The sequence below is a fragment of the Lampetra planeri genome, chromosome 6 (genome assembly GCF_965212315.1).
Source record: "Lampetra planeri chromosome 6, kcLamPlan1.2.h2, whole genome shotgun sequence".
NCBI classification, from domain to species: domain Eukaryota; kingdom Metazoa; phylum Chordata; class Hyperoartia; order Petromyzontiformes; family Petromyzontidae; genus Lampetra; species Lampetra planeri.
The window spans coordinates 5,320,531-5,332,403 of record NC_136112.1 but is presented as its reverse complement, the minus strand read 5'-3'; the positions used below and the strand labels follow the sequence as shown (position 1 = coordinate 5,332,403).

At 47.3% G+C, this 11,873-nt stretch overlaps 1 protein-coding gene across 1 annotated transcript; it reads left to right on the top strand.

Annotated features, from left to right (window-relative positions):
• The first annotated feature begins 301 nt into the window (after nucleotides 1-301).
• Nucleotides 302-11,814, top strand: LOC144719648 (uncharacterized). Its single transcript, XM_078595785.1, has 6 exons — nucleotides 302-531; nucleotides 7,056-7,155; nucleotides 8,153-8,241; nucleotides 8,886-8,955; nucleotides 10,163-10,345; nucleotides 11,630-11,814. Exons 2-6 carry the CDS (start codon nucleotides 7,086-7,088, stop codon nucleotides 11,812-11,814), a joined length of 597 nt encoding a protein of 198 aa, XP_078451911.1. The 5' UTR covers nucleotides 302-531; nucleotides 7,056-7,085.
• Nucleotides 11,815-11,873: the final 59 nt, after the last annotated feature.

Below are 11,873 nucleotides of genomic sequence, written 5' to 3'. Positions count from 1 at the left end.
TGGTGGATAGAGATGATGATGATGGTGGTGATGGTGATGATAATGATGGTGGAAAGAGACGGTGATGATGATGGTGATGATTGTGGAACGAGGAGATGATGATGGTGGTGATGGTGATGATGGAGAGAGGGGGTTGGCGATGATGCGAGGTGCAGGGAGGAGGAGGCGGGGTGTGTGTGTGTGAGCTTTCTCGTTTGGCCCGGAAGAATGAGTAACTAGGGGCAACTGTGGCAAGCGGCGTTTTTTTTTCCCCCTGAGGTTGTCGCGTCTCGCGAACTTTGCGCACAACGCCACCCACCCAACCCACCACCCCCTAGAGCGCAACGAAAAGCAGTTCTCGATGACAGCCACGAGCAACTGGTGAACTCGGACGAAGCCGCAACTGAGTTCAACAGCCTCATCGCTCGTGGCTGTGCGTGTGTGTGTTTTTTTGTCGTGTGCCATTGTTTTAAAAAAAAATCATCGATTAGGCGGATCTGACGCCAGTGGCACTCTCCCGTCAGCCTCTCTTGACTCAGCTCTGAGTGCGCGGTGAGTTTTCACGAACCACCACCAAAACTTCGTTGAGTCACTTGTCAAATCTCGTGTGTGTGTCTCTCTCTCCTCTCATCTCTCTCTCTCCTCTCTTCGGCGGGCCAGGCAACTCGCTCGCTTCTGTGAAACGTAAAACACCGATGCACCTTCTTCCTGTGTTATTTCGGTAAAGTCACGTAGAAGGGAAATAATAAAATATTATGTTTTATTATTTTATTATTTCCCTTCTACGTGACTTTACCGAAAGAACCAAGAAGATGAATCCCTGCAGTCACGAAAGCTTTAAATCGAAATTTAAAATAATATTTTATTATGTTTAATTTTTATTATTTTATTATTTCCCTTCTACGTGACTTTACCGAAAGAACCAAGAAGATGAATCCCTGCAGTCACGAAAGCTTTAAATCGAAATTTTTTACGTTTTATATAATGAGGCCGTGCTTAATGCACTACGACGACGATGGGTGGAAATAAGAAACACCTCGGACCGAGAGTGAACTCTTTAAAGGGAAGTTTGTATTTCGTGTGACCACCACGGGAACCGTTTTGTGTTGTTCGAGTCGTGATGCGTTTACAAGACTACAGCCCCTGCAACAGATTGTATGTCTTGCAAGTTGTGTACCTGTCAACCCATGAGGTTTACCCCGTATTCTTTTACAGGGAAATTGAGCCGTTTAAATGCGGGCAACATTTTGTTGTTGTCTATTTGTTTGTGTTTCTCCCTTGTGATGGGACTTTATAGGATGAACGTTGAGATTTATAAGGGCACGGGATGACCAATAAAAGTCTGAATTGGTCTGTAATAAGGGAAGGCATGGTAATAAGGGGTTGACAGCTATGAAGTTGGTCGCTGTGTAAGTTACAAAGTCTACAGGAGTCTTACAGCACGCGAGAGATATTTGTTTAAAGCAAATGTAGTCTATGCTAAATATGTGTGTGTGCCGTGGTGGAGCGGTGGCGCAGTGGTGAGCGCACTGCCCAGGAATGTATCTGAACCGGCGTGGTGAAGTATGGTGAGGCAATTCCTACGAGCGAAAGTAGGGAGAGTATGCACGTACGTTGAACTTCTTTCGCGCCGTACGTAGCCAACCGTGCTAATCGGAGACGCGGAGGGATTTCGTGTTATTGAACAGTGGGGTGGATAAAAGAGCAGTCGATTATTGATCGTGAATGGAACATAGTCCTGCGTTGGGAACCCGTCTCGTCTGGTCAAATGTATTACACACACACACACACGCCTTGTATCAGTACCGCAGTCATGGCAGCGACAATGTACCACGGATTACTGATGATCGCCAAGAGCACGAAACCAATGCACGGATGTTGTACACTTGCCAACTGGGAATGGGGCATTTACCATTTTGACTTTGAACACCAGCCGACATCGCTTGGTTGTTCTAATTGCTTATTAAATATGCGCATAAACACCACTCGCTGCGTTGATCAATAACACCCACCGCCTTAAAAAGGAAGGCACGCAATTAGTGACGTTCCGGGCAATGGGCCTTCTTCATGGTGCCGATCCTAACCCCGAGAGAAGGGCCATTTCCCATATAACGTTGCCTGTTATGTTTTCCTATTAAAGCCAATGCGTCATCGACAGATGATGTTGTTGAGCTCACCGCTGCCAATGCAGCAGCATCAGCTCGTTTTACATTTGAACTTTTGTGACATTTACAAATGTACGCAGAGCTTAGCTGTGTTGACCGCAGTTTGTATCTTATCGAGATATTCAGCAGTTAAAAACACACACACACACGCACACTCGTCCAGTTAAAAGGGTCATAATATATCGCCCGAGTAGTGGTCAACGCTGCCACTAAGTTCCCATATTCCACGACGTAAAACCGAGCTCTATTGCCAACGTAAACGGTCATGGAACACCCTTAATAAAAGGCAAAGATCCCCCGTACAGCCTTAATAGACTGTTGGGGCAAGTGCTGTTAGCGAGCCACCTATGAAAGCCGGCACGGCACACGAAGTGGGTTAGTGGCCAGCACCACGCCAAGCCGCCTTTGTCTCCCCAGTGGCGATGTTTGCACACCGCGCCAGGTACTCATTGGAGGCTGAGTCGACCTAGGGGATGGCCCAGTATCTAGGTTCATAGTGCAACGGGGTAACCACTACACTAGCGCTTCCCATAACTCGCAATGACCACTTTCTCAGACACTAAGTTCACCTGTACGCACTGTGTATAGTCTGCATGTATGTTGGACTTCTTTCGCACCGTACGTAGCCAACCGTACTTATTGGAGATGCGATGATACTCAACCTAGGGTGGAAAGGTGGCGCAGTGGTTCGTGCTCTGAACTACAAACCCGGCCTCACGACGTAACATCAGCTCAACCCCAAAGCTGTCAACCCATACGGTTTACCCCGTATTCTTGTTCAAGGACATTGAGTTTTCAGGTCCATACGGCGTACAAATTCTAAGAGTATAAAAAAAATTCGTTGTTGATTTTTTTCTTCCTGAAGACGACCGCCTGTGTTGCGATCGAAACGTAGTTTGTTGTTATTTTCTTTGAGCCTATCGACTTGACTGTACCGATAGACCCAAAGAATATGAATTCCCGCAGTCACGAAAGCTTTAAGTCAAGATTTGTTTGTGTTTCTCCCTTGTGATGGGACTTTGTAGGATGAACGTTGAGATCTATTAAGGGCACGGGGTGACCAATAAGGTGTGAATTGGTCTGTAATAAGGTCGGCACTGATACGGGTTTGACAGCGTGGTGAAGTATGGTCAAACAACCGCCGTGATGACGGATACAGCGTGGGGTGGCTTTTCATCAAGCGGTGGAATGACAAAAGTGTTGCACATTGTTGAATTGTAATTACGAAGGGATTGCATTCCTTCACGGCACCACGTGTCGTGTGAAAGTGCAGCACTGGATTTCTTCCGTAATGGTTTATTTTTTCCCATACCAAAGGAAATTCATGCCGCTGTTTTCTGAACCGGAGAAAGTGGTGCGTTAAACCCCAAATATCTTCCGGAATGGGCTTCATCACACACCAGGTGCATTTCTTTGACGGTGTTGATTGAGGCATAAGCCAGCAAACACGTCTTATCTTATCATCAGCGTTTGTCAACAATAAAAAAAATGCTACACTAGTTATTGGCTGATGGAGGAAAGGGATGGGATTTGAGTGTTGGGGAGTGGAAGGAATGGTAAGGAAGGGTTGGCGATAGGGAAATGGAGGGGTTATGTTAGGAAGGGGAAAGATGGTTCAGGTTTGAAGGACGAGGTCAGGACGTAGTACGCTATTGGTCAAAAGGTGGTGTTGGCAAGCTATTCCCACCTTTTTAACCGCCACAAACCCCGGGGCAGCCCTTACACTCCTTAAACAAGCCACCCCCCCCCCCATGTGTGCTGAGCGATCGGCTTGTTGACGCTGTGCACCAATTAAAATAAAAAAATCCCCCTCGATAAAAAAAACAACAACCGAGCGATGTACAAACCGTGGGCCGGAGTTTTCTTTAACGCTTTTAAAAAAACTAATTTCTTTCCAAGTTGCTTGTTGTGTTTAGTTCGTTGCCCGCCCGGCTACGTGCGGTGTGCGAAAGAAGTTCAACGTGCGAACCGGTGCTGGGCCCTCCCCTAGGTCGACTCAGCCTCAAATGTGTATCTGGTGCAGTGGCGTGCAGTAAACATCGCCACTGGGGAGACAAAAGCGGCCGGGCGTGGTGCTGGTCACCCACCAACCCCTCGTGTGCCGTGCCGGCCTTCACAGGTGGCTCGCCAACTTGCACTTGCCCCAACAGTCTGTTAAGGCTATACGGGGTATATGTGTCTTTGTTGTATGTTGAACTTCCTTCGCGCCGTACGTAGCCAACCGTGCTATTAGGGGGGCATCCATTTAGCACGTACGCATGGAGGGGGGATGGGGGGGGATTGAAGCCTCGATAATTAATGATTTGTCGACATTGGCCTTCAAATGAGTGACAGTTCAGTGTCTTCAGCTGTGAGACAACAAGTACTAGCGAGAGAAGTGGGACTGTGGGAGAGGTGTCACTCGTGTGCCACCGTGCCCCTGACTGCAGCTGTCACGCAGCTCAGCAAAATAAGTGGCCAAGGTACGAAACTTCGTTATTTAATGCAGCCGGCGGTGGACTATATTTGCTTAAACACGTTAATATTGAATTTCGATTTAAAGCTTTCGTGACTGCAGGGATTCATCTTCTTGGTTCTTTCGGTAAAATCACGTGACTTTACCGAAAGAACCAAGAAGACGTTAATATTATTAATCCTTGGTCGTTTCTGCGTGGATTTAATATCGGCCGTTCTATAGGATTCGGGGGGTGGTGGTGGGGGTGTAAAAAGTAACAGGGAGGGGGGGGGGCAGGGGGGGGGGTCAAGTTTTGCCAGATTTTTTTGGCGTACCTACTAAAATACTAAATGGACGGGCCCCTATAATGGGACAGAAGAGCAATCGTGACTGCCGCACAGCCGCGACAAGCTGACCGCAGGTCCCCTTGCCACCGTCGGTGAGGTTTGTTTGCCTTCAAGCTCAGGGCACCGAGTCCGCGAGAGCCTCCGCGTCGCCTGGGAGACATCTCGGGACAAGAGGGAAGAGAGTTACACAAAAAGCCACCGGGGAAACCGGGCGCAGCATTTTACGAGGGTTTAATTTCCACGATTTATTTTCTTTCTTTCGCTCGTTTGGAGACAAAAGTTGCGTGTGCGTTGTTGAAAAGAAGAGACGAAACAATGGCACGAATGTGTTGACCATTGGGACTGTGTCAGACAAATGGAAGGGTTTTAATGGAACAGTAGTGGATGTTTTTTTTTTTACAGAGTTTGGACAGACGTTATAGAGGCGATGATAATGCACGCTTGCTGTGCACCCTACGTTTTTATTGCGTGTTCCTTTCATCTTTGTTATGGCCACGTTACAGGGAGTTTTGCAGCCGCGATTATGTTCACTGATATTTGCACACATGCAGAGAAGATACACAACGGGTCCATCAAAGTATCTTTCGTTCCTCTATCCCTTTGCAAATCCACATCAGATGCACTCTGACTTTTAAGAAACATCTAAAGGGCTTTCGAGCAGCCCGGAGCTTGGCTCTGCGCCTCTGAGTTGTTGACCTGTCTGCAAAATCTGGCGCGGTATAAATGTCATTATCATCATCATCAACGTCGTCGTCGTCGTCAGCCATGATCAATCCACTGCTGGATGGATGGAGGCCTCTACCCCCCAACCCATCGCCATCTCATCACAATCCTGCCCTGTAATAATCCACCAAGAGCCCGCACCGCCAATTCGCACGGCTGGCTACGTACGGTGCGAACGAAGTTCATCATGCAGTTACGTACATACACGGGCTGATTTAATATGGTATTAATGAATGCGTAATTCGACAGCAGTTTTAATTATAATTTATAATTAGACGTGCAGGTGGTCGAAATGTTTGCGATACATTCCGTATTGAATGAAACACAACAGCCGAAAAAAATATCAGAATTTGAAACGATCGCACACCAGCGACGATGATGATGGGACGCGTGCAGGTTTGTGTGTACACGTGTACAGCCCGTTTGTCAATCCACTGCTGGATGAAGGTCTCTCCATGCCGTGTGTGTATGGGGGGGGGGGGGGCTACGTGGAGGTCCATGGGAGTTAATCTAATACGATAGACTCTTCATGCTACCAAGTGTGTGTGTGTAGGTTTATGGATCTATCTCCGATCACATTCCAATTATAATGCTTTAATAACTGAATATACTTTCAATGACGCCTTGTCTTGTTTGATTTTAATGACTGCTTTTGCCTATCATCTTGGCACAGTGTCCATCAAACAGCGACGTTCTTAGCTGGAAGCTGAGCTCAATGCTAACCCTCTTCACATCACTCATGGATTGCCTCATTTGGCCGAGTAACAATTGATTACCTGTACCTGCGCCATCGATCACCCGTATTTCTGCACAGCGCATGTCGATCTGGAGTAGGATCGCTGTTACCGATAATCTGCGGATCGTATCCTGGAACGAGCGACCTCCCGGTGATGTGCGCATCTCGCGATGGTACCTGCCAGCGTAGTGTGACATCCCATGCTCAACACATTCTCAGTAGCCAACGTCGTTAGCATTTAGCCATGATAACGAAGCGTTAACCAGGGTGGGTTTCTGAGCGAGCGGCAATGGGGCAGAGGTCCACAAAGCTGCGCTGCGAACCCCCGGCTACCTGAGTACAGCGCGGTGAAGTTATGATTGAACAACCCCCTGAACCGATATGCCTTCATCCAGCAGTGGATTTGCAATGGGTGATGAGGAAAAAAAACGAATAGGCTTCAGCCCACTCCGAAAAAAATACCATTAAGATGTTTAAACACCACCAAGGCACCGCTTACAAGATATCAAGTGAATATCGCAACGCCCTGTATTCTTGCCGGGAAGAGTAAAAGCCTGTTCTTTTTGTTGGTGTTCTTTCATCATCTTGATACTGGCTACACAAAATATAAAGGTCCCAAAGAGTTTGACAAAGGGCTTTACATTCTAGTTTGTTGTTGTTGTTTTTGTAAGTTCTTCACAGGCACCGTCGCAGCGGGTGCAATGGATGACGCGGGGGCGACGGACGGGAGTGACCTGGGAATGAACGACACGGACGAACTCCTGGATGCAGGTGAGGGGGTCCCCCCACCTCCCCCACGACGCCAGGGGGCTCAGCTACGAGTTGGAATCTGGGGGGGGGGGGGGGGCATATCGTGAATAGTTGTTCCCTGGTGATCATTGGGTAGGTTACAGACAGACGGACAGGGTCCACTAAGTTCACTCTCACTCCACCTCCCCTCTCGCAAGGTTTGATGGGGCAAACCTTTAAAAATAAAATAAATCACGACGTTTTGGGCGCAACACAAGCATCCGTCATCAGTTGGGACGCTTGTATTGCGCCCGAAACGTCGTGATTTATTTTATTTCATACCTACGTGACTTTACCGAAAGAACCAAAGAGTATGGATTCCTTCATAATCAACGTTTTTGGGTTTAGATCGCGTTATTTATAAATGTGTCGTAACCCTCCACCACCCGACACGGCCAATCAGCAAAAAAAGTGTCACGTTGACAAAAGACAAATAGTTCCCTGCTTTAGCCCACCGGTGTGTTGAAGCGTGAAACCACAACATTTACAATTTTTGAGTAGCACGACGTTTCGCTGGTAATTGCATCCAGCATCATCGGGCAATTCGCCAGAATGGTGAGGCTCTGCTCTGGCTCCCGGTCTAAACCCAAAAACGTTGATTATGAATAATATTGGTCGCGAAAGCCTACGTGTTAAACACTATGGATTCCTGCAGTCACGAAAGCTTCAAATCACGTATAAATCAAACACACATTTTGAATAAGAAGAAAAAACATACGGCCAGGTTCAGAGGACTTGCAACGATTACGCAAAAAAAGTCCGTATCGTTCAATATGCCTCTGCTCTCGGCTTGTGGACGAGACGTCGCTTGAGGGCATCTCGGACGTAGCTCTGCGGCAGGCTTCGGGGCCTGTGGCCACGCGGGACGGGGAGCCACTTGGCTCGGGAGCTCGTTGTGTGCACGCCGACGCGATGGTCGAGGGGTGGGGGGCCCTGGTGAGTGCCGCGCTGTGCTTGCGTCTCCACGACTCGACCACAGAGCTGGACGTGGGGACACCCCGGGGGGTCATGAAGGATCAGTGCGACCTCCTGCTGGACTCCATCGACGCTGTGCTGCGGGGCCTGAAGGTGGCTCGTCGCGATCGTCGTCGTCGTCGTCACCATCGCAATCCTCACCATTGTCTTCTACATCGGCATTACCATCACCGCCATTGTATTCATCATCACCCTCCTCATGATTGTCCTCTACATCTCCATTGCCATCATCATTGTCATCATTATCATCATCACAATCCGCACCATTGTACGTTGAACTTCTTTCGCACCGTACTTTGCCAACCGTGCTAATCGGAGGTGCGGGGGAAGGACAGCAACATTGCCATCATCATCATTCTCCTCATCACCACCATCCTCATCATTGTCCTCTACATCAACATTGCAATCATCATCATTGTTCTCATCATCATCATCCTCTACATCAGCATTGTCATCATCATGCTCATCATTATCCTCATCATCATCACCGTTGTCTTTGATCATTTCAATCATCATTAATTACGTTGTTATTCTTTGGAGTATATATGTCATTAAATATTATCATCCTACGCTCATCTTAATTGCTATAATAATAATAATGTTATTAACAGTCATTGGCAGACGTTGACTGCCACAGCGAGCTTCGTGCCTTTATGCAGTTCTCTCAAAGAACTGTGCATTTTGTTACAGAATGGGATTTTGTGTTGTAAACCCACACTTTGGCCTTCGTTTTTAAGAGTGGAAGCTCAACCAAGAAGGAGGAGGGGACGACAGCGAAGGCTGGCTTCGACTCGGCAGAGACGGCAGGTCAGCCAAAGCGCGCCCACATGTCCAGCGAGTTTTGCGGGAGGGCTGGTTTTAAGAAATAAATAATATTTGCAAAAAACTTTTATTATTTTCACAATGTCACAACGGCATTTCATTGTGTCTATGAGTGAAAGCAAAATCTGTTCAACCTTTCAAAATCATCGAGCTGTGAACGTACAGTCCGCCCTCTCACTGTGGTTGGTTGTTTATTTGAGTTACTCGAGATTTTCTGCATTCAATCACCGAGACGTTTCCACGTTCGTTCATCTCCCGGTCGCGGCCTGTGTGTGCCCCCCCCCCAACCTCCCCCCCGCCCCCACATGTCCCTGACTGATACAGACATGAAGCAGATTTGGAGCCATCGTTTTGTATCCTCTACATAGATGGATTCACCTAAAAGATTTAACTGCGAGCTTCACCCTTGGATTGAAACGAAACTAATATGAATAGGAAAATGTATAATCGTTGACGTTTCAGGCCTTGGCCTTTCTTACGCCATGCTATGAAGAAGAACCATTGCCCGAAAAGTCACCTAAATATTTTTTGTCCTTTGACGGCAGTGTTTTTTGTCGAACATGTCGAGGTTTTTGTTATCTGTGCTATTGCACCATTGCCAACAACACAGCATCGCCACGTAATTTGTTAAAATATGAACACAAAAAGGCATGCCTTTGGAAACAACTTCTTCAGTGGAAATTATTTGTAGTATAATACCAAATAACTAGAGCAAGGTAATAAAATAATATATCTAACACGAATTGTCTATAACTGAACATGCTATATATGTAACACGTGGATTAGGAAATGTATGTAGGATAATTACACCATTCAAACTGTTAAGAAAGGTTTAGTGGTCTCGGGGAGGGCACGTCCCTGGACACTCTTGGGCAATCATTTGTGGCCAGATCTGCTTCTGAAACAGAAGCAAATAGCGCAGTGGGCTTTACCTGATAAGATAAGATATTTGAGTTTCATTTGTATATATTTTTTGAGTGATTGGTTTACCTTTCTTATACTTCGCACTCCCGCCGTGTTGTTTGTATCGTTTGTCGTTGTGATGTTCTGACCCCGTGCCCCCTTACTGGACCATCTGTGACAAAAAAAGCTTCACAGCCCATCTGATTCCTCTTGCAGTCATAAATAAATATTCTGATCATTGTGATGATTCTGACTGTGCATCCATCCATCCATCCCTGCGTGCGAGCAGGCAGCGCCGGCCAGAGCGACACGGGGAGCCGCGACACGGGCCTGGGTGGTGGGGGCAGCACCCCAGACGACACGCTCACCTCTGACCCCGACAGAGCTGCCCCCCAGAGCAAAGGACAAATAGAGATGGTGGGAGTGGGTGAAGAGCGGAATGCAGGCTGCAAGCAGGCTCGTGATTCTGCGGGTAAGCCTTTCACGGTGGCGATAACACGGTGGTGATGATAATCATGATGATAGTTGTAGCGTTAAAGAGCTACTGCTTCTGAAGTGGCTCCAAGTACGCAGAGCGAAACGTCGGACATTGTGCCGAAAGGCTCGCGGTGCAGCTAGAAAACACATTGGAGAGCTATGCAGCAGAATCGCGAAAACCTACGCAGTCATAATGTTGCTGTATTATTTTTCGTAACAATATTCTTACAATTAATTGAATTCAGAGTGCCAGTGGTGAACCCTCTGCCGTTCGTAGCTTACGGAAAGTCCACGACTTGTCGTGTGCATCACACAGTCAGTGTCATCATATTAATTTAATATCCAGGTGAGAGAAACATAACTAGAGTTTCCACCTGTCCTGGTTTTCCCACGACCGTCCTCTTTTTGAGGCTACTTAACTCGTACACCTGTGAGTCTTTCCGAGATATTAAAAGTCCCGGTTTTCATCACTTGCCTAGTAGCACACCGCTCAAGACGATACATTTCCATGCAGCTCTCCCCTCTTCCGGTATTGTGAGATATTCCTCTTCTGCTTCTTCCTATAAAATGTCCCTCGTCGTAACGAATTAATGTGCTTTTTTTTGCAAAGCCAATTTTCAAACGTGACACGCGTTAAGGATTGGCGTGCATCCAGTACACACCATAACCCTGGTAGCCATTCCTACTGGGATGCTTAAGTTACTCGAAACGCTCAAAACCCACGTGAACGGCTAAACAGAATCAGAATGTGTCTATATGCTGGAGAGATCCAATGAGCGATCAAGCTCTTTTTGTCACAGATATGCAGTCGGGGCATGTCAGAAAGTTATAACTATACAAAAACACGATAGGAGTGCAAAGTATAGGAAAAGTAAGCTTGTCACAAAACAATAAAAAAAAAACGATATGCTATTTTTTATTTTACCAGGTAAAGCCCACTGAGCTATTAGCTTATTTTTCAGAAGTGATCTGGCCACAAATGATAGCTCAATGAGGTGGGTGATCATGTGGAAATGTATATCAGGCAAATAATTAATGTGGAGGGAACAACTGGAGGACCCGGAGAAAAAAAAAACACGCAAACTCCAAATATACGGGCATCAGGGTCGGGATCGATACCCCGACCTCCTGAATACCAGGCGAGGTAGTTAACATCTCGCCACCGCGGCGTGCCGTGACTTCGACTTCAAAGCCCTTTCTTGACGACACTTCTCTCTAAAGTGGAAGGTGGCAACGTTTCACGTATTATTGCCGCTTTTGTTTGATTTCCCCCTGCCAGCTTTTCCCCAAATGCGGGCCCAAACAGGGGAGGCGGTGGCAAGAATTCAGGACCCAGTGCAGGCCGCCCGGGCCGAGGAGTACACATGGAGGGTGCAGCAGCTGCTGGGAATTCCCAACAGACAGCTGAGGGTTGCAGAGGGGAGTGCTGTCATCAAGGCAAGGGTGAGAATCGTCATTCATTAGGCACACAAAGCCTTGGCATCTCAAAGCGCAGAAGCGCTAAACTGTGCGTCGGTGAAACT